Source organism: Delphinapterus leucas, chromosome 3, assembly GCF_059928025.1.
Source record: "Delphinapterus leucas isolate spDelLeu-1000000601 "Yukka" chromosome 3, BTC_Dleu_Yukka2, whole genome shotgun sequence".
NCBI classification, from domain to species: Eukaryota; Metazoa; Chordata; class Mammalia; order Artiodactyla; family Monodontidae; genus Delphinapterus; species Delphinapterus leucas.
In genome coordinates this window covers 55,010,127-55,036,664 of record NC_143131.1, presented here as the reverse complement: position 1 = coordinate 55,036,664, position 26,538 = coordinate 55,010,127, and the positions used below count along the sequence as shown (strand labels likewise).

Here is a 26,538-nt window from a genome sequence, read left to right as displayed (position 1 = left end):
AACTAGTAAGTCTCCTGGGAAGGTAAACTGACTAGGGCCAGAGGGCCAGATGCAGCTGTGAGAGACACAGAGCCTTTTCCTCACATGGAAGGTGGCTAGAAGTTGAGAAGGACCCATGGCAGGGAAGGGCCAGGAGAGTAACCTACTAGGACGCCATCACTTCCATTCATGAGCATCCTTTGAAGCACCTCCCACCTTGACCCTAAAAGGAGGTCATCAACTCCCACAGCTTGGCAGTGCCAAGGACACCAGCTCCCCAGCTCTCTCCCCCACAGCTTGGGCATTGTGCTTGGGTCTGAGTTCTCAGTAATGTAGCCATTTGGGAAACAAGTTGGAGATAAAGTCTCAAAGCTTATTTTAAATGACAAAGAGAAAACAAAGAATTTAAAAGAAGAGGCTGAAAAATGAATCTTGCCATCAAATTGACTTCGTTAACCTCCTTAGTCCTTACTTCTCCAAGGATTCTACAATGCCTCTGCAGTGCAAATAGCTCCAAGAAAAAAAAAAAAAAAAAAAAAGACACCCCTGCCAGGATGCCCCTCCCCCAGGATTTAGGAGTTTTACACATTGGCCACCCTCACTTCAGAACCAAGGAGACTTTTTCTACCTACCTGGTGTTCTCGCTCTTATTATGTTACAGATCCTAACTTACAGGTGGGCTGCGGTCCAAACGCTCTTCTCATTTGAATGTCTGGTCCTTAGAAGCTTCTTTCTCACAGGAACCATGAGATAAATGGTGGTTTGGTTCCCAGGCCAGCTCTCAAAAGCCTATTCACCAGGGATAGCAACTGAGATAGCACATTTACAATGAAAAACTAGTGGAGGAAAGAAAGCATCCCGGCACACTCACCACTGGGAACACAGTAAGCTGCCTGAGTGAGCAGTAGTTTCTGTTGAGGCTGGGGGTATTGCAAAGATTATACCAGCAACAGAGAGGGGACAAAATCATTAAATGCAGATAGAGAACAGGGAAGCTGGCAGTGTAATGACTTAGGCCTTCTTCTCAAGGTCCAAAGGGTGACACCCACGCAGGGCTTGATCTTCTGAAATCTGCATTGGCAGACAACAGAGTTGAGCTCTTGTACTCAGGTGTTGCATTTATAAGGCCTGGATTGAGCTGAATAACCCATTTTAGGCTAGAGATATTAGCTTATAGTTATAAAATTCTGATTGGATACCAACGTAAAAATTGATTAACGACCAATGAGAATTGATTAGCCCTTAGGTTGAGGGCATATTAGTGGAACAGAGTAGAAACTTGGGGACCAGCTCTTTACCTCTGTACCCCCAGGAAAAGCAGGAAAGACAAAGGAATAGTGAAGGAAAGCCATAAACCTTCACTGCAAATGCTTTGCCAGTCTTAGGGGATTTTTTCGTGTAATACTACACAGGAGCCTAAGTTTTCCCATATGTTCTTGGTTAAGGACACAAGACGGGGGGGGCTAGGGTAAGGGGAGTGAGGCACTTGATTTGGGTGCAAAATTTAAGGGGGAACCAAAAAACTCAGTAATCAGGCAAAAAAGTTACTCTTAAGACTTTAAATTAATGCAAAAAAAGTCCGTGATAAACATCAAAAGTTTTTAAACATAGCCAGGATCCACAACAGCACCATGCGGAACCATATTAGAACCTGAGGCAAAAGGAAAATCACGAGTAGCCGTCCTGCCTTTGCTTAAAATTTTGGTATTTTTGTTCCTTGTGGATACTTTACATTAGTTTTGATATCTTGATGTTGCATTAAAATACTATGCTTCTTCGTTACTGAGTTTTTGGCGCCCAAGGTGGGTGCCTCACTCACCTCACCCTGTCCCTGCCTTGAGGACCGTTAAGAAGTGGGGCTTCCCAGCTAACCCAAGCAGCAGTTTACTGAAGGCCAATTAGCAGCCACATTACCTCAGTTTTACTCCAAAATGTCCCATCTCCTTCCCCTTTAGTTTCTGGAAACAGAAAGAAGTATTCAAGATTTTACACCTTATTCCCTCATCCTCATCTAACTCCCAACTCCTGGGCTCAAAGGCATCCTTCCTTCAAAGCCAGGAGGGGTGGCAGCGATGAATGGGTACCAAAGCCCTCTGAGCACTAGGCGGCCTGGGCCTGGTGAGAGAGGGCAAGCAGAACACACTCTACTAATGAAATGAAACATCACACAATCAACTGCTTTAATTATCTTGAATACCAGCATTTGGGAAAACAGGTGGCTGGGAAGGGAGTTTTCTTCGGCTTTCCTGAGGGAGACTTAGTAAGGCAGTCATTTAAGGATGTGTGTTAAAGGGAGAAAGAAAGTGCCTGGAAATATGAGGACATCGTGACACACCCCTTCAGCCACCTTCGTTCCTTCCCTAGGCCTAGGATGGTAGGGCATCACTCTGAGAAGGCCAGTCCGAGCCACTGCTGGGTTGTAATTGGCTCTGAGTCTAGCAGTGACCAAGGCCTTTTCCCCTGAGTTTTGGGCTCAGAAGGGACCTAACGCAGAAGTGGGCGCAGCTGCCGTGGCCTGTGCCGAGCAGGTGCTCTTCTAGGAAGCTTCCTAACTGCTGCTACAGGAAAGGCCCCTCATTCTAGGGACCCTTCTGAAGGCAGGCAGCCAACCCTCCCAAGTCAGAGAGCACACCTCCCTCTGACTCGATACCACCCATGTGGCCCACTCTCGTGGTGCAGGAAGCATTCACCTTTGGGAACTCAGGCAGGAATGTAGCAGGACACACAGTTACTTCGTTTTGTTGATTTTGTTCATTTGCTTGTAGCAAATTCAATGATCAGCTCTGGGAACTTTGGGAGATATTCCTGCTGGTGACCTGAAGATGCCAAAACCATGCTCACTGGTCCCTCCTTCCCTTTTCTTTTTCTCTTTCCTTTTTCTTTCTTTGCTGTTTCTTCCCTTCCTTCATTCCTTAACTCTTTCTCTCCCTCTTTACTTCCCTCCTTTCTTCCTTCCTTCAATCCTATCAGAGAGTATAGAAGTCCACACTCTTAAGGGAATCCAGTCTGGGACTTCCCTGGTGGCATATTGGTTAAGAATCTGCCTGCCAATGCAGGGGACATGGGTTCGAGCCCTGGTCTGGGAAGATCCCACATGCCATGGAGCAACGAAGCCCGTGTGCCACAACTACCGAGCCTGCACTCTAGAGCCTGTGAGCCACAACTACTGAAGCCCATGTGCCACAACTACTGAATCCCGTGTGCTTAGAGCCTGTGCTCTGCAACAAGAGAAGCCACTGCAATGAGAAGCCCGTGCACCGCAATGAAGAGTAGCCCCTGCTTGCTGCAACTAGAGAAAGTCCACACGCAGCATAAGTAAATAAATAAATTTATTTATTAAAAAAAAAAAAGAATCCAGTCTGATAGCACCAACCCACTGAGTTCCCTGTGCCTTCTAACAAACTTAAGCTCCTTTCTGCCTTAAGGATTTAAGCTGCAGATAGGAAATGCAAATTGCTGACCTACCACTCCCTACCCACACTGTCCTCCATAATATTTAATGTGTAACTTGGAAAAACAAAAACTTCCTGTAGAGCATCTCTGATGCGGATTGCATTGCACTAAAGACCGTAGGGACCCAAGCCCTAGCAATATGTAATTGCCCATCTTGCTTTCATGTATCAGGCCCCTTCCATGCAATGCCATGTGCTACTCCATAACTGAGCACTGATCTATCTAGGGCTTTGTGACAGCTCCTCTGTTTTAAGCAACAGTCAATTCACCCTACAAAGTCAGAAAGGGAGTTTTTGATGGCTGCTGTCAGTTTTATTGCTTTATCCTGGTTACTAGGATAGACTCTGCAGACACGGTGTGTTCATTGGTTTTATGTATCCCATGTTGTGGCTGCTATGACAAGCTACTCCTATAAAAACATGTTATTATTGCATATTGTAGCTCAGTGAGCTGACCCTGCATTTCAAAGTGTCCTGAAGCAAATAGCGTTGAAGTCCATAAAAACCGACTTGGCCTCCATCACAGGGGACTCTCTGCATGAGCTGCAACTCCCACAGTCTGGGAGCACGTTTTACATTTCCCCTGTGCCAGCAGCCATCACTGTTAACTGAACGCAGCACAGACCCAAACACAGGCGTTATCTACGTATCTACATAAAATTTCAGGGCAGGAAACTGTCATTTTATTTCTACCCATCTAATTCCCCAGTAAGTGCCACTTACAATTTTGAAGTTTACAAAAGCATGAAATAAATGACTATAATGTTTTCATATATTAGTGTAGCAGGCAAGAGGGGTGGCTGACATTGCTTTCTATCTGCCCTGAATGTTAAAGAGAAAATTAACTTGAATTACAGCAAGAGAGGATGCAGTTAGTTCTACGCAAGTCACGATGAGGTGGTCCTGGGTGTTGAGTTCGAATCAATTGCCTGATACATCAAGAACTAGGATGCCTGGTGTGGCAGGAGTTAGTCTGAAGGCTGCAGAGGAATCAGCAGCCCAGTGTTTCTCCCAGAGCTCCCGGATACTGGTTTATCAGCAGAATCATCTGGGGAATTCTTTTTTTTTTTTTTTTTTTTTTGCGGTACGCGGGCCTCTCACTGTTGTGGCCTCTCCCGTTGCGGAGCACAGGCTCCGGATGCGCAGGCTCAGCGGCCATGGCTCACGGGCCCAGCCGCTCCGCGGCATGCGGGATCTTCCCGAAACGGGGCACGAAGCCGTGTCCCCTGCATCGGCAGGCGGACTCTCAGCCACTGCGCCACCAGGGAAGCCCCATCTGGGGAATTCTTTACCAAACAGATTCCTGTGCTCCACCTCTGGATACTGGGATTCTGTTAGACTAGGGTTGGCCTTGGACTCCCAGCCAAATGATTTCATGTAAAGTCCTTCCCTTTTCTTAACTTTATCAAAGAGTAACAGAAACCTGTGTTGGGCTCCATGAGTCAAATGAGCTGAAAAACTACGCCATATCCTGTAAGAGGAAATTTCCGAACAAAATGGGAAAAAAGTGTTAAGGAGCCTTCCAATCCAAGGGTGAGACATCTGGGCAAGCAGCTCATTACTCTCTTCTGCCATCACTGCCAGGCCACAGCCTCTGCCCCTCAACTACCCTGCTCTCCCACCTACCCCCACTCCATCCCAGCTGTTGACAACTTGAAATCACTTATGGAATACTGTGGGTCTTGAAAAAGGAAAGGACTAATCTATTATTCTTAAATTTGGTTTCTAAAAGCCATTATTGCTCATGAAAGATTAAACAGTGAACTGCATTGAACATTCACCTCTCGCCACCCCTCCCCCCATCTTTAGATAATATTCTCTAAACATTTGGCTGTTCGAGACATGGTACTAGATCCTACAAAGGTAAGTAGAAGACAGCGGGTCACCTGAGCATTCATCTGTCTTCCCCGTCTCCATTTATGTCGGTTCACGGGCTTTCTAAACAGCTTGGGAGACCCTTTTTCTCTTTCTCCTGTCTTTGGAAACAACCTAAATGTCCAAAAAGAGATAAATGATTAAAGACATTCTACGTTCTTGGGTGGGATAACAACATAAACATGCTGATACTACTAGGAATTAAAGAAAAACAAGTTAAAATGAGATAAAGTTTTATATCAGTCTGGCAAAAAGAGGAGGCTGGATAATAGTGTAGGTGGGATGTAGGATTATAGGAACTGCAATGCACTGCTTATGGGTGGAGACTGGTGCAGCTATTCTAGGACCATGAGGCAAAAATTCATCAAATTGAATATGTGACCCACCAATCCCGAGCTGGGTGTGTATCACAAAATTTCACAATTCCACAACAATACACAGTACAGCGTTATTTCCTTGTCCTCTATGTATGAGAGCCATTTTGTGAACCAACAGATAGAGCTTGATGAAAAAAAAAAAAACCACAACCCAAATGACATATTAACATGATTTTTATCAATTAAAAATACATGTATACAGAACAATGATACCTATGTTTTTTAAGAACACAAAACCAAACCATTAACAAAGTTGCCTGTGGGGTAGGAGAGGAGGCTGGATGCGAGTGTAGGGATAAGTTTCATGAACCTTGGCGCCAAGGTTGATGAGCCAAGGACCGAAGAGTAGGATGACCTCAAACATCTGCCTCTGAGCTTCTCTACTTGTGCACGTGCGCGTGAGAGGAAATAACGCAGCACGTCCTTAACATGAAATGCCATGCGGCCATTATAAATAATATTGCAGAAGTATACTTATAGACATTGAAATATATTTTTGATTTCATACTAAGCAAAAGAGGTTACCAAACATTATGCCCACTATTATTTCTTTTTTTTTTTTGGTAACATAAAAATCCATATAGATTGAAGAATGAAAGTGGCTGGGGAATTGCAGTGATTCAAACATTTTGTTTTGCTTTTCTGTATCTTTAATTTGCCTTCAATTGATCATGTATTGTGCAATAAAGAAAAAAATCAGAATTTTTCTTTTTAAAGAGTTTTTTGTTTTCACAAAGGCACAAGAATAAAGAGGTAGTGAGAATTTACAGATAGTACTGAGAAAGGAGCAGCCTTTTCCTAAGGCTTTGTGATTTCAAATGCAAATGCTCAAGCCCAAGCTTCCTGGGTCGCTCTTTCCTTTTCCTTGAGGACAGAGGGGGCCATAGTTGTTCTAAGAATCTCCACTTGAAAGGGGCAATAGGCTGAGGAGCTAGGACTCGCATTACTGGGTAGCACTGAACTGATGCGCCTGGGAGGCCCTCCACAGGAACTACCCTCTGTCCCTACAAAGGACTGCCTCCAGCCGAGGAAAGTCACTTCAGCCCAGTACTGTTTCACACAGCATATGTATGCCAAAGGGACAGAACTTTCAGGCAAAAGATTTTTTATTTAGACAGGTTAGGGCTGGAGGATATGGAGACGCCAGCTGACATACGAAGGCTCAGGAGCTGCAACATGCTTGCTTTAGGCCTCGTAAATAGCTTCATCCTTCACCTGCAGGTTCTGACAGCCCTCTCCGGGCAGCGCTTCAGTGAAACATCAGATGACTTTGTTAGAGTCTGTCAGCTTTACAATATTAAGAGACTTTCTGTAAAGCTGCATGGAGCAATTCCTAGAAACCATATGCAACAGATCTTCCTTTTCCCCACATCTGAACAGACTCGATGTTCAGTCCATCTCGGTAGAAGATTCTTTCATTGCCTGCATCCAAGTATTGGGCTTGACAGTCCCACCGGCAGCCTGTGATAAGAGACGGTGACCTTGTCTTTTGGATTCCCAGGAATCCAGGCGACGTTGCTGCATGTTTTTTTATGACGAATGGTGCTAATGCTTCCAGTACAGGGTCTGATGTGTCTGAACTGCCACACATCTCAGGCCCTGAACCTGGGCCAAGTGACTGACGTTTAGTATACAGAAAGTAATAAAACCAAGGTTCAACAAAGCTGTGGTCATTTCCAGCTTTCTTAGATATATGAGACGCATACGATACTAACTGGGGTAGGAGGTAGGAAGAAAGAGAAATAACACAAAATGACTTTGTGGAAAGTGTTAAAAACATACTGGCAGGAAGGAAATTAAATTGAGTGAACTGCCCTACCACTGAATTCCTTAATGTCTGGCCTATACTGAAGTAAGCAAATTTCCACAGCTAACAGAGCTACACTTTTTCATGTAACATTTGTGTTGTGAACCAAAAATCTAGAAGGGAAATTGCCTACTGACTAATTAGTAATTAATTAGGACTAATAAAGGAGTCCTATTACAGAGAACGATTAGCTTGCTTGGCTCATGGCTTCCCGCCAATCATCAGGTTTGTAATTTTGCACCATATGAATTTTTTTGCATGTAAACTTAGAAAATGAGATGGCTTAGATCATTCACAGAGGGCCCTGGGTCTTGAATTCAATTGCATGATACCTGGTAATGTTTAGAAAGGTCAAGAGCTTTAGAACCAGAAAAATCCACGCTCTAATCCAAGCTCTCTTTACAGGGTATATGTTAAGTAAGTCACATAGCCTGTCTGGGCCTATTTGCTCACCAGTAAAATGGGGATGCCACCGCCATCTGGTTTGAGGCTTATGTTGGGGCTCAAATAAGATGGCAGATGGAAAGCATCTTGCCCAGTACTAAGGGTACACATATAGTAGGCAGACAATAAATGTTAGGTTGCTTCCTTCCTTTCGGATGGTCTTAATGCTTTTTAATTATGAGGGAGGAGACAGGATGGGAGGAAAAGAAAGATGAGAGAACACAATGGTAATTGATGGAGCAAGGTTTTGGGAGAATTGAAGTAGGTGGAGTCATGGAGAAAGGACACTTCTTCCTGAGACTGTAGGGAAAATGGTGAGAATGATGTGAAAGTTGGTAAGTTCTGCAGCAAAGGAAGAAGGTTGGTAGAAAACAGAGGAAGGACTTAAAGGAAGACTTAATCTCAAAGAATGGAACATGTTCGTGTGGGTTAAAAAAAAATAGCAAACCATTCCACTCACCAAAAGGAATCTGCAGAAAACCATCCTTTCCATAAGAGAGAGTTACATTCAGTAATGTTTTAGAGACGCTATGTATGTGTGTATATGGGAAAAAACTTAATAGTCATTATCTTTTCATGCTAAATTTTTATTTCAATGTTATGCAACTGCATAAGTATAAATATTTGTTCAATATACAACAATTATGACATCCATAGGGAATTGCTTAGAGAAAATAAGACTGCAAACACTTTATTGCACAGATCCTAACAAACTTTGAAGCTGGTAAATCTACAGCTGGGAATACTACCGAGGAGCACATCTTACAATCACAGGAGACCGACCAAAATAGAACACAGGAGAATTTCTACCAGCTGACTGGAGAGGTTTACAACAACAAACAGGTATTACATGAATGCAACCTTAGGTACTCCGTAGCCATCCAAAATGCAAAAACATATTTGGCAAAAATGATAATACACTATACAAAATATACATCAAAAATATCATTTGTAAACAAGCAGCTAGTTGTGCTTTAAAGGAAAGTGGACAGTTAGAAAGCAAAGGCTGTAAACCATAAACTACCTCCCCGATAGGCCTGTCTAGATGTCTGGGTGCAGAAGGATCGGGTTATGACAACCGCCAAATGCACGTATGAATTATAAATGTTGAGACCATTTTTGAAACCCATTCAAGATCTTTCAACATATTTGTTTCTTCTACAATTCACAACATAGTGATGGGGAATGGCTAAAACCTCATGGGAAAAAAATTCGGAGCAAGGAGGAGACTTTTTTTCTTTTTTTCTTTTGCCATTGCCAACTCATTTTACAATGAAGGACAACCAAGCAGTTTAAGTTACGCCTTTGTTTTTGGAGCGGAGTTTACAGCCTCACTGAATGATTTATAATCCACAGGGCTGTAAGATGAAGCTGTGCTTAGGTGAACAATGTTATAGCCTGAAGATACTAAGACACTCCCCAGGGGGGATGGGTGCTGGATTAGTATTTCTTCTTGGTAATTTTTTTTTTTTTCTCTTACAAAACAAAAAATCCTGCTACGGATCCCAAGCATCTTATAAATACTTATCTGTGTGTATTTTCTCTTAGTGCCTTAGTACTTATGTCAGCAAGTGCTGTCTTACAATATAAAACAATCCACCAGGAAGGAAAACTGCAACAAAAAACAAACAAAAAGATCCCCCTCAGCACTAAAATGATTGGACAAATTCTACATATTCCATGGTATACAAAATTTAAATAAGGCTTAGCAAAAGTAAAAAGGACAGTCACATTCAAGCACCAAATAGCTCCAACAAGTCTTTTTGTTACAAAAATGATGCTCTTTATTAATACAGTATTTTTTTTTGCATACAAATAAAGAGATCATGTTATGAAATGTATGGAGCTACTTGATGTATCAGAAATGAATGTGAAACCCAGGAACTTGCTAAAAACAGCAAGCTTCATCTACAACATAAGGCCCCAGCTATGTATTAAAATGTATCTGATGTCCTGATTATTCCTTAAAATATATGCTATGATGCCAAAATCCACAACCCCACCCCGTCCCCCGACTTTTCCTCAAAAAAGCAAATTGAAAACCTCTTCCAATGCCCGATGCTTATGAGCAGATTTGTGTGCGGCCAGCAACTTTCCTTTATGTTCAACAGCAGGGCTGGTGCAGAACTACTATAAAATGTGTGCTTCTTAGACTAGTGACTCATAGCATAAAGGCCTGAGTTTAAGAGCATGAAAAGGAAAAGCGAGAGAACAGAAAGGGAAAGCAAAAGAACAGAAATAAGTCGACATGTGTTTATAGCCCCCGCTCTACCTATGGTGAGGAGTTGACATACACACCCACAGACAAGGACAACTGGCCTTTCAGACAGCTGGGCCCAGGGTCAAAATGGCTATTAGGATGACCATGAAATGAAATGAAAATGGCTAGCTCCAACTGTTGTGGCCATTTCTGATGGAGGAGGATTCCAAATGCAGTGATTCGAGTAGTTCTTTAGATCTGGAAGTATAGGTAGCCAGATACAGTACTATCAAAATCACTCGTTAAAAATACACATGAAGGCTTACAATCTAGTGTATTTGGGGCTTTCTTTCACCTTCAACTCGACTTAGAATGTTTTAACGTAGAAAAATGTAGCCTTGAAATATTCTTTTCAACCACAGACCAGAACACGTGGGTGGATGTGTATATACACGAATATGGGTGTATCTATACTTTTACATATACCCAGGTTTAACCCTTTTGCTTCGTTACTGCATTATGATCAATGGTAGAGCGAAAATCTTATTAAAAAAAAAGCTGTAGTAAATGATGCCATCAGCAGCAAAGTATCGACTCTATATCCCCCAAACCAAACACATTGCTAGGTATTTACAGAGAAAATCGTTTTCCTCAACAATCCGCAACCTCAACCTCAACCAAAAAGATTTTTTGTTTTTTTATTTTTATTTTTTTTGTACAAACACTATCTGGTAACAGTTTACCGGTTCCAATTGGGAAGGCATTTGGAAGAAGGTCCCTTCTTTTCCTGTTTCTTCTCTCCCCCTTCTTCGGTGAGGCTCCAGGCTCTGCCTGGGGGGGGTTCCCACAGTGCTGGTTTCCAAGGTAGTCAAGATGCAGTTACACACGCAGGCTGGGTGCCCCAGTCCCGCCAGGGGCCTGCCCCATCACAAGGCCTTCTTGTGTGGGCTGCCGCGCAAACTCTCTTTCCCCCGCCTCTGTCGCACCCCAGAGTCCTTCTCAGAAGGAAGGGCGATGGGGCGCTCCGCGCTTGGAGCGGGGAACGGCTTGGTCACCTCTCTGCCCACATTCTGCTTCCTAGTCTGAGCTGGCTGGGCGGGGGCCGGCTCTTTCCCTTTGGTTTCTCCCGCGGTGGCTGCTCCTGAGAGGACCCTGTCCCGGTGGCTGGCGCCCTCCCCCACGCCTGGGTTAGGGTGATAGGATTCCAGAGTGATGGCTGAGCTGCGGAAGGATGGCAAGGAGTCGCTCTTTGTCATTTGGGTTCTGCCATCCCCCCCAGGCAGGGGCTTTCGATGGTCCCTGCTGCTGGAGGCTGAGGGCTCAGCTGTGGCCCTGCCGGCCTTGGCAGAGAAGGTGTCGCTGCAGGTTGTAGAAGTCTCTGAAACTACTGATCTAGCCTCGGGAAAGCCAGAGGAGTAGCTCAGAGACTTCTCGGGGAGGGCAGTGCAGCGGAAAGAGCTCTGCGCCGTGGCCGAGGGCGACCGTTTCATGCCACTGGGCTTGCCCGCCTCCGTCAGTGGCTTCTGGGAACCGGGCCCTTTCCCCTTGGCCTCCGGCCAGCCCTTCCCGGCGGCTGCTGCCGGCCTCTCCGTGCCCTTGGGCCCAGCCTCACCTTGCACCGGGGAAAGGCTGGCCCCCGGCTTCCCACTGTCCACAGGGGAGTAAAGTGCTTCGGTGCATTTCTTGCCTTCAGACTTCCCGGCGTCAGCGCTGGCAGCCGGCGGACTCAGGCTCCTGTCTGTCTGTTTGCACAGAGGGGGATAATCTTTCACAGTGGATGGTTTGGGGGCCTTTGGAGATGGGTTTTGCCTTTCCCCTACAGTGGGAAGTTTCTGGTCTACCGACTCACTGGCCCCTAGGGGTCCTTGCCGTGGTGGATGTGCGGGCTTCTCCAGTGCCTCTGGGGGATGCCCACTGCTGGTGGGTCTCAGCTTGGTGTCTAGAGGACCCCATTCCATCTGTAGGGGGACTGAGGGCCCACTTGCTCCCTGGCCAATCACATCGCGGGCTGTGTTCTGGGGACCTGGGAGGGCAGGGAACTCCTCTGACACACCCTTACTGCTGCCCTTCCCCTCTTTGCCGGGGGCCTGAGCACCAGGCTCTTTGCCCACTGCAGCCTCAATGCTCAGCTTCTGGGAGAAGAGGGGCCGGTCTGGGTGCTTAGACTTTGGAGGGTCTGTGTCGGGGCCAGACCTGGGCTTGTGGCTGCTGCTTTCACAGAGCACGGCAGTGGGCTTGGGAGGGTCCTGGAGGCCCAGGATTGAGTGTGTAGCACAGGGCTTGCTCCCAGGCAGAGAGCCAGCAGGGTAGCTTTGTTGAGTGTAATGCCGCTGAGCGGCCAGGCGAGGGAGCTCTTTGGTGGTAGGTAGGGGCTGAGAGCTACTGGTGAGGTGATGCTTCTGCAGGGGCTGTTCTTTCCTTTCTGGTTCCTTGGGACCATCTTTCTGCACAGATCCGAAACCGGAGAGCTTTTCACTCTTCTCACTCTCTGTCCCGGGTGGCTCCAGAGACCACCTGGCAGAAGCGAATGCCAGCTTAGATTCCGGGCCACTCCTTCCCTTGCCCAGCTCCCTCTCACAAGGAGTCGCTGCAGAGTGCAAAGAGGGGCCTTCTCTGGCCAGTGGCCTCACCTCATCTCGGCCGTCTTTGGGGTTTGTTTTCCCACAAGGCCCGCATGCTTTCTCCAGGGCCTGGGTCTGGGTGGAGACATCTGGGCGGGTCCTCCCCACAGCGGGGAGGGTTTTGGAGTTGTCACTGGTTTTAGTAGCTTCTGGTGGATACAGCTCCTTGGAGGGGTCTCTGCGGATGTCGGCCCTCAAAGCCAACCGCTCACTTCTGGCTGTGGGAGGGCTCCTTTCGGACGACTCCCTCCCGCTAGGCTTCTCCCTCAAGGGGGCACCTTCAGGTGGGAGCGGGCTGCGCAATCTAGACGGGTCAGCACCTTGGAGGTTCTGCCCCAGGAGGGGAAGGAGCTTAACATCGGGCCTGTGGTCTTGGTGTTGGCTGGGGCTGCCCTCTCCCCGCTGGGGATGGCTTTCCACGATGGTCACCGGGGTCCTGGCTGCATGGGAAACCTTCCTGTCCAGCTTCAGCTCTGGGTCAGGCAGGGGTGATGCCAGTGAGCCCTGCAGACCCCGGCTGGGTGGTGGGAACCGAGGCTCGAGCAGGTAGGATTTGTTCACCTTGAAGCTGGCAGGGGAGGACTCCCTCTGACCCGCAGTTTCACCCTTCCTCCCCACGCTGCCGGCGGGAGCCTGTGGCACAGGGGGCCCTACGTCACTGCCTGGGCTGGGGCTCTGGGCAGGCTCTGGTGAAGGCAGCTCCGTCTTGGAGGCCTGCGGTCCAGACAGAAGAGCAATGTCCAAAGTGCCCTCAATGGGCTTCAGGCATGACACAGACCGCCCTTCCAGCTTATACTCGGAGGGGCTTTTCCGGACAGGCGACTCTGGAGCAGCTAAGCCCGGCTTCTCCGCTCCGCTGTCCACCCGGCCAGAAAGGGCCTTGAGAGGGACAAAGGAGACGGTGCTGAGCTGAGCCACGTGGCCGCTGATGAATGGCGCGCGGCTCTCGGAGGCCGGCTGGGCCTCCTGCTGCCCCCCGGCCGGTCGGCTCGCGCTCCCCAGCAGGCCCTCCTGGGCACCAGATGTCATCTTGGGCTTGAGCACAGGGCAGGGGCCATCATCTTTGTCTTCAAGGGACATCTTCTTTCTGAGGTAATCGATGTTGGCCAGCTTGCTGTCTAACTTCTCACACCGGGGACCCTCCTTGGCCTGCGGGGCCTTCTCCGTGTACTCACCCTTCCCAGAGGTGGGCCTGTGGGTGGCGTGACAGAGACCGTCTTGTAGGGTGCTGTGAGCCGAGGCTCGTTTGAGGTCACCGGTGCCCTGGCTGTGGTCCCCGGGAGCTGCTGCCCCCTCCGAGGTGACAGCCTCGCTGGCCCGCACACTGGCCTGTTTGTGGAGAGCATCTTTCAGCAGGCTGCCCGGGGCCTGGGCCTCCTGCGCGGCTGCTTTGTTTTCAAAATGCTTTGACCTTTCCGAAGCCTTTGGATAGATTTTCTTCTCTCTGTCTTCTAGCCTAAAAGCAGAGAGGTTTTCCACATCATTGCCAAGTGCATGGGGTTTCTGGCGGGATTCCTGTTTCTCTGGGAGCCCGTCGGGCTTCTTCACCACCACCTTGGCCTTCAACTTCTCTCGGTCCAGCTCGTCCACAGACTCTTGTCGGCCCAGCTTCCGGGACACAGGGCGTTTCAGGCAGCCTTGCTCCACAGGCCTGGCCCGGCTGAGGGCAGGCGCGTCGCACACGTTCTCCTCCAGGCTCTGCAAGGTCACCTCCCGCTGGGACTGCTCCCGCGGCGGCACCTCCTCCTGGGTGACCTCCAGGCTGTGCTTGCGGGAGCACAGGTGCTTCTTGTCACTGCCGTAGGAGGGAGAGAGCTTCTCCTCCGACTGCACGCGCTTGAGCAGCGGGGACCGCGGGGGCTCTGCGCTCTTGGGCCTCACAATGTGTCTGACGATGGTCGGGGGGGAGTGCATTTTGCTGGGAAAGGCTTGAGAGATCTTGGAGTTGCCAAGTGAATGTCCCAACAGAGGGGACGGTGACCGCTGAGGGGAGGTGGGCTGTGGAGTTGGAGAGGGTGTCCGGGCCAGCGGGGAGAGCGGGATGCTGCCCGCTGACTTACGTCTTCCTGACCGGTATCGCTGCCCGCTGAGTTTGGGGGCCAGGCCGTGGAGAGTGCTGGGCCGGATGTGTCCTGACCCTGCCGGGGAGTTGGGGGCACTAGAGCTTGGGGAGCTGCTCTGGGAGGAGTTAGTACCTGTGGGTGGAAAACAGGATGCTGTGAGCAACGGCCACTTTCCCTTTGCTTTCCATGCTTCCAGACCTAGCTGTTTTAGATAAGGTCAGGTAAAGGTCAGCAAATTGTCTTAGCATCTAAGCCTAGTGAATAAATGCTTTTCAGATAAACCTCCCCACACCAAGGGTTAACCCAGTACTTCCTGTCTTTTTTAATGGACCGAACAGCTGTATCTTCTGACCTTCCTATAAATCCTGTTCTCTGTCAATTACAACCTCAACCTTCTTTCCTTAAGCAGGAATAAGCCTCTCTTCCAGGATCTCAGATGGTGACCCCTCAACTCTTGAGAGGCAAGGAGACTCACTCACCGGATGGGAAGTCGGGGGTGGAGCGGTAGCTGGGAGTAGGGGATCGGGGAGACAAGCTGTGAGTGGGGGACCCCGGGAGGCTCTCCCCTGATGACAGGGATCTGTTCAAGCAGGAGAAGCTTCGGCTGGTGTGGAGTAAAGGAGAAGGCTGCTTGGCTAGTTTTTTGAAAAGGGATCTTCTCCTAGAGTGAAAACAGAAGAAAACGGATCAGATTCTACATTCAAAACCACTCCTCCTACCCATAGCACCAGTGCATTCAGTACACGCCCCTGTGCCAGAGACGGTGATGGGATGATGGCAGATCCTCTTAAAGAGAAGGATCCCACTTTTATATTCAAAACTTTTTTATGACTTAGAAAGGAAGAGGTTTTGATAATACACAATGGAAGCTCTCTTCTCTTAATTTCAAGCACTTTAAGAAGAGCTGTGAAAATAGGAAAAATATATAATAAATATACATTCATTTATTTATATGTCAGGTTTTTGAGGACACAGTTTTTTGCCTGAAAGCTTCTGAGTACATAGCCCCAAACACACTGACACAATTTAATTAATTAAGAGGTAATACAAAGTAAATCCCTGGAAGAAAAACCATCATCTTGGATATAGAATTCTTTGATGGTGGTACACTGGGTAGAGGCTTTATCTCTGAGGGGCTGTTTGCTGTGCTTATTCCATTGTGAGCTCTTGAATATTCCTAATGACTGTGCACGCTGTACGTTTACACAGAAAAACCGAGCAAGGTGAAATGAAGCTTATCACATCAGCAGGGCAGGAGACACCATGCTGCAGCACAAGCAAATGTGTAGTTAGTGCCCCACGAGCACACCTGAAAGCTAAAAGCACAGCTTCAGGTGGCTTCGAAGTGCAGGTGGCTGTACAGAGTTCCTTCATCCTCAGGTAGTTTACACTCTGCTACCCCTTGAAGCAAGTGTGTTCTATATGACCTAAACCACCATTAAAATATAAAGCTCACATTAAAAAAAAAAGGAAGATCTCAAAATGTGTGTGTGTGTGTGTGTGTGTGTGTAAGTTTAATCACAGTAATACATGTACTTGGGTTAAAAAGTCAAATAGTTTGTAATGAAAAATAGCAACTCCCTGCTCTGCCTTTTTCCCAATCCCCAGAGAAACCACTTTCTAGTCTTTTAGCTGTTTCTTTTCCTATTTGTCTGCATATTGCTATGAAATGTGCTTATGCTGTTTTTTTAGTTTTTCGAATTTAGAAATTATCTGTTGATTTCCTACCACAAAAAATGAGAATTAAGCTCGTATACAACTGCTTCCACCTTCTAACCGAAAACACTTCCCTGTTTCTATTCCTCTTAGTAGTGCTAAACCAAAATTTTTGGTTAGAAAAAAAAGGCTGGTGTTTTCTTTATTTTACATGATAAATACTGTTCACAGCTTGGCCATAATTCTATTTTCCTTCCTTGTATAACTCTGTCTTTCCTGGAGTCAATAATCATTCCTTTCTCATTTGCTTATTTTTCTTTTCTATCATCAAAAATCCTCATAATGTGATCCAACACACCATATCCAAGTGGGCAAAGTAGGGCTGCTGTGGCATGGTGCAGTGAGCACGTCTAGACAACTGCCTGGCAAGAAATATCCTCACCAGAAACACACACATACACACACCTTGCCAGTGCCTGCACGGGGCACAAAATGGTACTCACGGTGCCTCTCACAGCGCAAACGTGTAGCCAAGTTAGGCTTTCAGTCAGTAAAACAAAGCCTTTTTATTTCTAGGCTTATTTGGATGCTTTAAAGATCTAGTTATCTTCAAACATCTGGCATTAAAAAATAGCAACTGGGGCTCCCCTGGTGGCGCAGTGGTTGAGAGTCCACCTGCCGATGCGGGGGACGCAGGTTCGTGCCCCGGTCCGAGAAGATCCCATATACCGTGGAGCGGCTGGGCCCTGAGCCTGCGCATCTGGAGCCTGTGCTCCGCAACGGGAGAGGCCACAACAGTGAGAGGCCCGTGTGCCGCAAAAAAAAAAAAAAAAAGCAACTGTTTGTTTTTAGATAATGTAAAGGACGTTATTAAATACAGATATAATGCTAAAAACTGCCTGAAGTTTCAGTTCCTCAAATCCAACTCAACTGAAATGAAGTCTAGAGGCTTAAGAAAAGGCAAAGGGCTTTTCATGGTTCTCACACATGAGAAGAAGCAATATAAATTCTTCTACACTGTAACTACATAGGTCTTTTCACTATGAAAAAGAATGCTGTTACGAAGGAATATAAATGCTAATGTATAAATACATGTGAACCACAGGGCAACATTTCTCACAGAGAAATGGATCCTTCTCATATGCAAGCATTTACATTAAGCAAGGAGTAAATGTCGCTCAGTGTGGGAATGCACCAAACCCATGAAGAGGACGGCTCTAACTCACCTTTCCAGACTTTCCTTCTTCTTGGATTTCTTGCTCCGCCTTACCATCCGGCTCTTATAGCTGTTTCTCCTGGCTGGCCCCGTCTTGATTGATGTGTTCTCAAATGGGGTGGTCGTGATCGACACCTTATTTCCACTCTATAAAAATATGATGTGGTATTAAAGCGAAATGCTGTGATGAAACAAGACCAGAACAGAGATAGGAGAGCCAAAGACAAAGAAAAGATCCATAAGGACGGACATACAAAAGGCTTCCATGTGTCAATGACCCTTCAAGCAGTGAAGTCCTGACAAACTCGGTGGAAAAAAAATGTGAGGTTTCCTTAAGAGGGTGGGATCTGGAACTCCACAGAGCTGAGTTCAAATCTGAGCCTGTGACCTGAGCACTTGCTTTCCATCTAACAGGAGAGTCACACTTATCTCATAGAGCTCGTCTGAAGATCAAGGAGATAGAGTCTGTAAAGCCTTTAGCACTGAGGGTGACACATGGAAAGGACTCTATAAATCACAGTTATCCTCATCCATATGTATTAAGTATAAAGATGCCCAGGGGCTCTCTAGAAATCATAAAAAAAAATCATAAAGCAGCAAAACTGAATGAGACTTCTATTTTAAATTATTTTTAAAGGTTCCTTTTCTACCACCAGAAAACCTGTCAGCAGGCAGAGCTGGAAAGTTCATGCCAGCAGGTATGAAACAGCCTCTGTTTTGCCAGGTCAGGCATGGTGAGGTCATTCCTGGTGGGTTTCTGTGCCCTACCACTTGAACCTGGGACAGGGGCTGGCTGGGCAGGCCCTGGGGATGGATTTGAGAGCAGAGTTAGAGGGCAAGCTGAGGTGTGCCCTGGGCAAGTGGGCAGGACCCACCCCCTTCACTCCCATATCAATGACCTCTTCTTGAATTTCTTAATAACCAGGAGAGAAACATGTCCTTTCAGAGTCACAGATGGCCCCGATTACCTTAAGAAGACAAGAAGCATACGGAGAAGGGCCTTTTAAAAGGCCTATGCCTGGAAGATGCCTAGCAACTCAGCTCTAAGTGGTATTAAGAGATGGGGAGTTGAGTATGATGGGGGCTGGGGGCTGGAAAAACAGAGATTGTTTTAATATCAACATCCACCTTCCCTCCCAACTTGGGAAGTAATACGTGCCATTAGAAGAAAAGAGTAAAGCATATATATATATAAAAAAATCACTGAGGAGCTTACCACCCAGCTAACATTGGTAACATTTCTGTATATTTCCTGCTGGTCTCTTATCAGGCATGTAGAAAGTATGTATATATATATAGACACACTTTATAAATAATTTAAATCTTAATTAAATTAATGTCATATTTAGTTTTATGTTTTTTGTTCACTTCACATTTCCTAACTTTGAAAAACCTGCCCTTCGTCATTGAATATTCCTTAAGAACATGATTTTTACTGGCTATTTAAAAATATTCCATGAGATGGGTGAATCACAATTTAACTATTTCCCTACAGCTATTGTTTTCTATCTCGCAATTCTTGTAAGGGCTGGAATAAATACCTTTATCTCTAAATCGCTGTCCGAGCCTCTGACCTTTCCCTTAGTTTACATAATTAGACCCAATACACGCAGCAAAGGGTCTAGGTGGGCTTTTCAGCGACTCTTGGTGCCTGGTGATACACTAATTTCCAGAAGGGTTATGTCACCTCATGCTCTTGCCAGCAGCGCATGAGCAGCAGCCATAGAACGGGCTTGTCAGAACTGAATACTAACATTAAACAGATTACTGATTTTACAGGAAAAAGTTATATCAAGTTTTAATCTTTGTTCTTTGGCTATTAACAAAGCTGGACTTTGACTCATTTATTTTCGATGATTTCTATTTCTTTAGAGAACGATTTGTTCATGTCTTACATCCAATTTTGTATCAGAAAGTCTTAGTATTATTGATTTTAGAGTTCTTTACATATTTAAGAACATATAATCCCATACTTAATGTCATAATTGTAAAAAAATATTTTAGGGAAATGAGATTTGAACTTGAACAAGAGAAACAATTTTTCTTCATCCTGAAAGAATAAAGTACATGTTTTATATGCAAATGCCAAAACTTTAAAAATAAACCTTAACCTGATAGTAGAGACTGACATTCAATTTATTCTTTAAACTGAAAATTCAGCTTTGAAGTATGAAAGGCCTACCATTGAAGGTTGTTTGGTATGGGATTCTCTCTTTACAAATTGAGTGAAACCAGGCTAACTGAGCGAGGCCAGGCTAAAGTTTTAGTTTTTCCTGCATGTCTTAGGGGAAGGAAAGGGGCAACAAACAGGATGGGAGTTCATCTTTCATTGAAGTTCCTTCCGTCCTTTTCTACATCATATACAGAGTGGACACAGAGCCACAATGATCACCGGGGCTGCTAGAGCCCATGAGCCATCTAAGCTTGAATCCACTTCCACCCCTTCTAACACAATTCAGCACTGACTTTTATATCTTTACCTATAAGAGGCTCACAATGCCACTGAGCATTTTAAAAGCACATTGTGAATGTTAAAGCATTTTTCACATATATTCTCTTACTTTATTTTCACAACCAAGTCATGAGGGTTTTTTTTTTTTTTCTTAAACCCTATGAGGTAGGAAGGGATTATTATTCTGTGACTAGAGGTAAGGAAAACAGATTCAGAGACACTGAGATTCTTTTTTCCCAAGGTCACAGAGCCCAGTGGGAGAGCCCAAAGCTGGCTCTCCCGCCCCTCACCCCACACTGCCCACTCCTCATGGGCAGGGCATGCCCTGATCCCTTCCATCTCTTCCTCCCAGCAGAGTGCACAGCTTGTACTTAAAGAGTGGTGGTGAGGGAACGAGGCACTGGATCCATATAAGGAATGATCAATGTATCAGACTGTCAAGAAGAAATTTAAAAAATATCGTCAACATTATATGAAAAAAATATAATATAAATGCTGAACATTCCTCACCAGAAAAGTTATGACCAGGGTTTGCTGAATCAGAGCACGTCATTAAGTTCTGTACAAAAGTCCCTTTCCACTATAAAACCAAACCCAGTTTTCTTTTTTTTGTTTCTACATATGGCTGTTCCAGATGACAGTTCACTTGACTTATGGAAATACACAAAGAGATAACTTCCCTGAGGGGAAATACAGACACAAAAAAAATGCAGAGTGCAAACATTTGGTTGGAAATGTTAATGATTACAAAAATGGTAAGTAAATGGCTGAAAAATATTATAATTTTATGGACAATAGGTGAGAATTGTGGAGACTGCCATCTGGTGGATCCATCGGCTATAGCAAGTGCTGTCAGAACTCGGCACACAGTGTTTTACTGGGTCTACTGACCTCAACAAATTCTTTTGAAGAAGAAGCAGTCTCTTATTAGGGAAATTCTGCAGCACTGTTTTAAAAAATAACAACGAAATGGGCCCAGAAGACTGTTAAATGTTCTATTAGTTAAGTTTTACTTTAAACTACTGGTGTGATTAGTGCACGGTGGGAGGGAAATTATTTTAAGCTGGCTGAACTGAACCCAAAAGCAGAAGTCAGGCTATTCAGTCTCTTCTCTCAGTCTGACTCCACATTAGTTTATCACTTGGCCTTGGGTACTTCACTGAGCCAGACTGTTTTTACATTTCTTTCTCTGCAAGACGCACATGGCGAACAGCACTCTTCCTGCATACGTGTGTCCTTGCCCTGACTCAACCCTCCATGATCCAGCCCCAGCCATCCTGCACACTTCATCCCAGATGCTATGAATGAACTCAGGCTCCAGCCACACTGGTTTACTCATGCACCTCAAGCACTCTGAGCTTCCTGTCCTTGTGTTTTTAAGCATCTTCTTTATTTTGCCTAGACCGTCCTACACCCTCTTCCCATACACTAAATGTCCACCCATCCTTCACAGCCCTGCACAGAAAACCCCTAACTCTTCACCCCTGCCCACCCTGGTGGAAAGCCCTCTCTCCTTTAGAACCTGGGCAATATTTACAGTTTGTTCCTTTTGTCTGACACTCTGATTATAGCCTAGCATTGCCACTGTTTCCCTTGTGAACGTTGGACTGTATTAACTCAAGTTACTGGCAATCAGAAGACTTCATGTACAGAGCACAGTGGCATGCTGGTTGAAAGCACGGGCTCTGGAGCTGCATTGCCGAGATGCAAATCCTCTTCTGCTCTTTCCTAGCAGATAACCTTGGCTGCTTTGTTAACTTCTCCCTGCTTTAATTTCTTTATCTGTAAAATGGGGACATTTATATTTATAGCACCTATGCACAAGGTATGAGGATTACCTGAGTTTATTCATGTAAAGGCTCTCGATTACCTATTATTCATACGTGTCATTTGTTGTGTGACTCTTCGGTATCTCGCACACTTCTGCACATTTTGGGGGCCCAGCCAATATGTGAGGATGGTAATAACGATGCTATTTGATGGTTCCCATTTTAGTTTCCAGAGGTTCTCCAGAGTTCAGGGAAAGGAAATTTTGAGGCAGGGGTTGGTGATATTTTAGGGCTTCTCTTACGATTGGAGATTTAAACTAACGCTGTCCTAAGAAAGCAACCTGGTTGAATAGAGAGTTTTCTGGATTACGGAGGCTACACTGGGCAGGTAATTATGTGAGCAGGGGATATGACTGGGTCCATGTGGCCTCCGCCCCTCACTGCAGTGGCTGGAGAGAGATTTCGGTGCTTTGACAAAGCTCATTTTTAACAAGCTACTTGCAAGCTGGATGGAGGTGATTAACTCCTTGTGGCAGGAGAGGTTTAAGGCGACGCTGAAGGGGCACAGGGATTCACAGAGCTGTGGGGAACTGAACCGGACGACAGTGACTTTCTATTTCCTTGTGCATGTAAGTTAGTGCTTCCATAGCAGGCTCATTTTGAAGTTGTGAGGGTAAGTGTGACCAAAGCTGCAGCCATGAAACACGCTTATTAGGTTCACAGTCCGAAAGATAAATAAGTATTGCACGTGTATCTCTAAATATACATACAGCCCTATGTAATGGCTCTTCCACCTTTTTCTAAGGATGCCATGAGATTTTGTGAAGTAGTTTGCAAGTATAAAACATCGTGTAAAAAGCATCTGAGAATACCAAAATACAGCTACTGCCCTGATGGTCCGCCAGTGACGAAGCCATCGGGAGCCCAATAGTATAGGATGCATTTGTGAGAAAGTTGACTAGAGTTAGGGGAACCACCTGTAGGTATGGAGGATAGCAAAGCCCGGCCTCAACTCCAGTGGGGACTGAGGCCAAGACCAAAGTTTCATTAATGCTGTGAACTGATCAACAGCAATAACTTTCCTACAATCGGCCATTTCACAATGGACCTTTGAATATGCATGCTATTCCTCTAACTGGAACCTAGGCCAGACACTGAATCATTTGAAGAATATACTTGTGTTGGCTGGGGGATGAGAGAAGGAAGAAGAAAAGTCATTTAACTGTACTTACTTTCCAAAGGCTTTGTACACCCACCTACCTGCACTACCTGCCAAATCCTAATTTTCTTTCAAGTTCCAGTTCAGTGTCACTTCTCTGTGATGACTCTCCTCATTCACAGAATCTTCTCTCCAAAAGTACGGGATTCCTCCCCCTGCTGTGGCCCTGGCTAATCAAGCTGAACGTTATCTGCTTGCACACCTCTTCTATATCTCCCATAGTCCTCGAGGGCAAGGACCATGCCTGAATTCCTAGGTTGCCAACATCTACCGTGGTACCTGCCTCAGGGCGAGTGCTCTGGAAACAGTCTGAATGCACCTTGTTTAAATGACACATATGTGTTTATGTTGTGCCTTTCAATAGGCTGCAGGTTCTCTGAGGTCATGGCTCACACCTCTCCGATAGCCCCTTATAGCCCAGCCCTCCCAGTGCTTACAAAAGCCAGAGGTCATCCGTAAACATCTGTTGACTTATAAAATAATCCTACAATTAAAGACTGTATTTTTGATCACAGATAGTCTTCTTTCCTTGAAAAAACTTAACATCAAACTCAAATTTATCTTTGTTTTAAACAGATCCATATTTGGAGCCATAACTTTATATTCTGTAGTCAGCAGGTGGCAGAGCAAATAACCCAAAAGAAAGGAGAGGATCAGTATAGACTGTCTCTCCCTATCATACTCAGGCTTCTTGTGATCTTCGTACGCCATTGGCTTGACTCAGCTTACATTCCAAGTAGAAACTGATCTACATTCAAATTCATTTGTACGTATGAATGGGAAAAGGCCTAACGATCGCTAGAATCCCTTCTTCCATTACCACCTATTTCTATCATTTATAGTGTATGTTATATATTCACAGGTCTACCTTTCAAAAGGAAACCCAACTCTCAGACTCAACCTTCAGATCTGACCTCACAGTTTAATACTACCTTGTCTTCTGCTATATAGAATAAAATTTACTGAAGAAAATCGCCTTTAGGATGAACGATTTCCAAACAGATTTTACTATGTGCGGTACATAAACAAAGAGAACTCTATTTGTAATTTAGGATAAGAAGCAAAATTAAATTAGGAAGTGACTGTGCAGATATACGAACGTGCATTTCATGATATAAAACCAAAAAATTCATGTTATTTTTGCCTTTACATTAAACAGACTACGGAATACTCTCTCAGCAACGAGACTGAGTGTGTATGGATGTGCCATATAGAAGAACTCTAGACCCTGAGCAAAGAACTCTTGGTACTAGTTCTTTCTGGCTACCTCCTTCATCTGGATGGCCATGACATCAAAAAGATAGTACCTTTAGCAGGAGCTCTATAACTTCTGTGTGGACGAGTCCATGCACTGGTTCTCCATTGACGTGTGTGATCAGGTCCCCAGCCTTCAGTCCTGCCTGGCAAGCTGGACTTCCTTCTTCTACATTCTAAAGTCCAAGAGGAGAGTATATATATTAATAAGCAAACAAATGACAACCCTGACACCTACTGTTTCTTGTGGCTCAGTGTTCTCAGTTAATCAGCAAATGATCCTGAGCTCCTAAGAGGAAACCAGTAAGACAAGGTTTGCTATTCTTTTTCTGTCATCATCCTAAAATAGGGTAATTTCTATAGTTCCTTAAACAATTTCAGGTGATCTGAGAAAGTACTTAAAAAAAAAAAAAAAAGGAAGGCTAGGGGAAAAAAATCTAAGAAAAGAAGAATGAAAGAAGGATAAAAACAGGACTATCTTTGACTGTTTCTACCAGCTTGGTATGCAGAGTGGTTAATCAGATATGAAGACTAACAGAATTATGAGAAAGAATTAACTATTGCTAAATTCAATCCCACCACATAGATAAAGGGCAGGAGTATGAAACAGGTCCCAAATGCCAGCTTAAGAGAAAAATCATTTGCTGTTAACTACGCCTCAGCTGACATATTTATTCTCCAGTTTGGCTGGGAACAAAAACTAACCAGAAAGGGAGACTGTCGGTCTTACCCAAACGATATGATGCACTGTGTAAATGTCGCTGTCTCCCACATATACCCGGATGGCTCGGATGGTGAAACCATAGTTCTTCCCTGAACTGTGGATCACAACGGGCTGGTATGGACTGGCAGAAGCTCCTGAGGAATCTCGGCTGGGAGAGGAATCCCTTGAGGAAGAAGGGTCCGAGGACAGAGAATGGGGAGACATTGGACTTCCCAGTGGAGAAACAGCAAACATATCTGCAACAGAGAAGCCAGTCATCACAGCTCATCCTGGTCCCACAAACTGCTCTCAGGTAGCCCTCACTAGGTAGCCCTGCTGGGATTGGGAGGACAGTCACAATACAAATCCATTCCTTTCTAATAAAGAAGAAATAATATAAAAATATTTATACTGGTAACTAGCAATGGTAACTGGTAACTTGACAGAAGCCTGTCAAAGAAATCTCAGAAATGCCTCTTTTTAAACTAACTTTTAAACTCACATTCTGAAGTTACAACTTCTTAGTTCTCTACACAAATTAAAAAACACACGAAACTTCACTGCTATCGGACTGTGATCTTTTAATGCACTTTCTTTTAATTAAAGAAACAGGAACTTCCCTGGTGGGGCAATGGTTAAGAATCCGCCTGCCAATGCAGGGGACAAGGGTTTGATCCCTGGTTCGGGAAGATCCCACATGCCGCGGAGCAACTAAGCCCGTGTGCCACAACTACTGAGCCCGCATGCTGCAACTACTGAAGCCCACACGCCTAGAAGCCCGTGCTCTGCAACGAGAAAAGCCACTGCAATGAGAAGCCCATGCACCACAATTAAGAGTAGCCCCTGCTCGCTGCAACTAGAGAAAGCTCGCATGCAGCAGCGAAGACCCAATGCAGCCCCCAAAATAAATAAATAAATAAGTAAATAAGCAAATCATAGGTGCACAAATTTCAGGTATACCCTCACACAGGGAAGGCTGTATGGACTATAGTAAAAGATACTCAGGCTCCAAATATTGCCCTAAATAACGTTAACATGGTTCTTTTCGAAAAAACCTGGCCTGGAAAGCAATTCATCAATTTACCTCTGCTTTTTTATAATATTACTGAACTAGTACTGATTAAATAATTTTGATCAACATTGTAATGTTAACTTCTCTATAAAAGAATCATTCCTTATTACTATGATTAGAACTGATTCTCTTCATATATTACCTGTAATTCTAGCAAGGTTTCTGAGAGGATAATGCAGGTGGATAGACAAATTTTAAGAAAAACTCACTTCATATTCTTCAACACCAATACTATTCTGTTTTCCTTGTTTTATGAACAAACACACTTTTAACTTATAGCTCTTATCACTGTTTCATCTATGTGAATCTAAACAGATCCTAACTGGTCATGTGAAATTGCGTGTGCATGTGCGTGTGTGTGTGTGTGTGTGTGTGTGTG

General features: G+C 45.2%; 2 protein-coding genes across 16 annotated transcripts in view; one reads left to right on the top strand and one right to left on the bottom strand.

Annotated features, from left to right (window-relative positions):
• Positions 1-26,538, top strand: part of CD180 (CD180 molecule) — a 40,221-nt gene extending 13,683 nt beyond the window's left edge. Inside the window, exon 3 of the mRNA XM_022596228.3 lies at positions 1-26,538. This exon is cut by the window's left edge and continues 1,871 nt beyond it. The gene's annotated coding sequence lies outside the window, so the exon portion shown is untranslated.
• The window catches only part of MAST4 (microtubule associated serine/threonine kinase family member 4), a 569,622-nt gene continuing 545,919 nt past the window's right edge, over positions 2,836-26,538 (bottom strand). For all 15 annotated transcript variants that reach the window (XM_089908940.1, XM_089908926.1, XM_089908928.1 and 12 more), the window contains 5 exons: positions 25,115-25,344; positions 24,438-24,560; positions 17,701-17,837; positions 15,298-15,479; positions 2,836-14,950 (listed from right to left, as the gene is read on the bottom strand). In XM_089908940.1, coding sequence (XP_089765066.1) covers positions 11,061-14,950; positions 15,298-15,479; positions 17,701-17,837; positions 24,438-24,560; positions 25,115-25,344 — 4,562 coding nt within the window. In that variant the 3' untranslated portion in view covers positions 2,836-11,060. The remainder of the gene's footprint in view (positions 14,951-15,297; positions 15,480-17,700; positions 17,838-24,437; positions 24,561-25,114; positions 25,345-26,538) is intronic.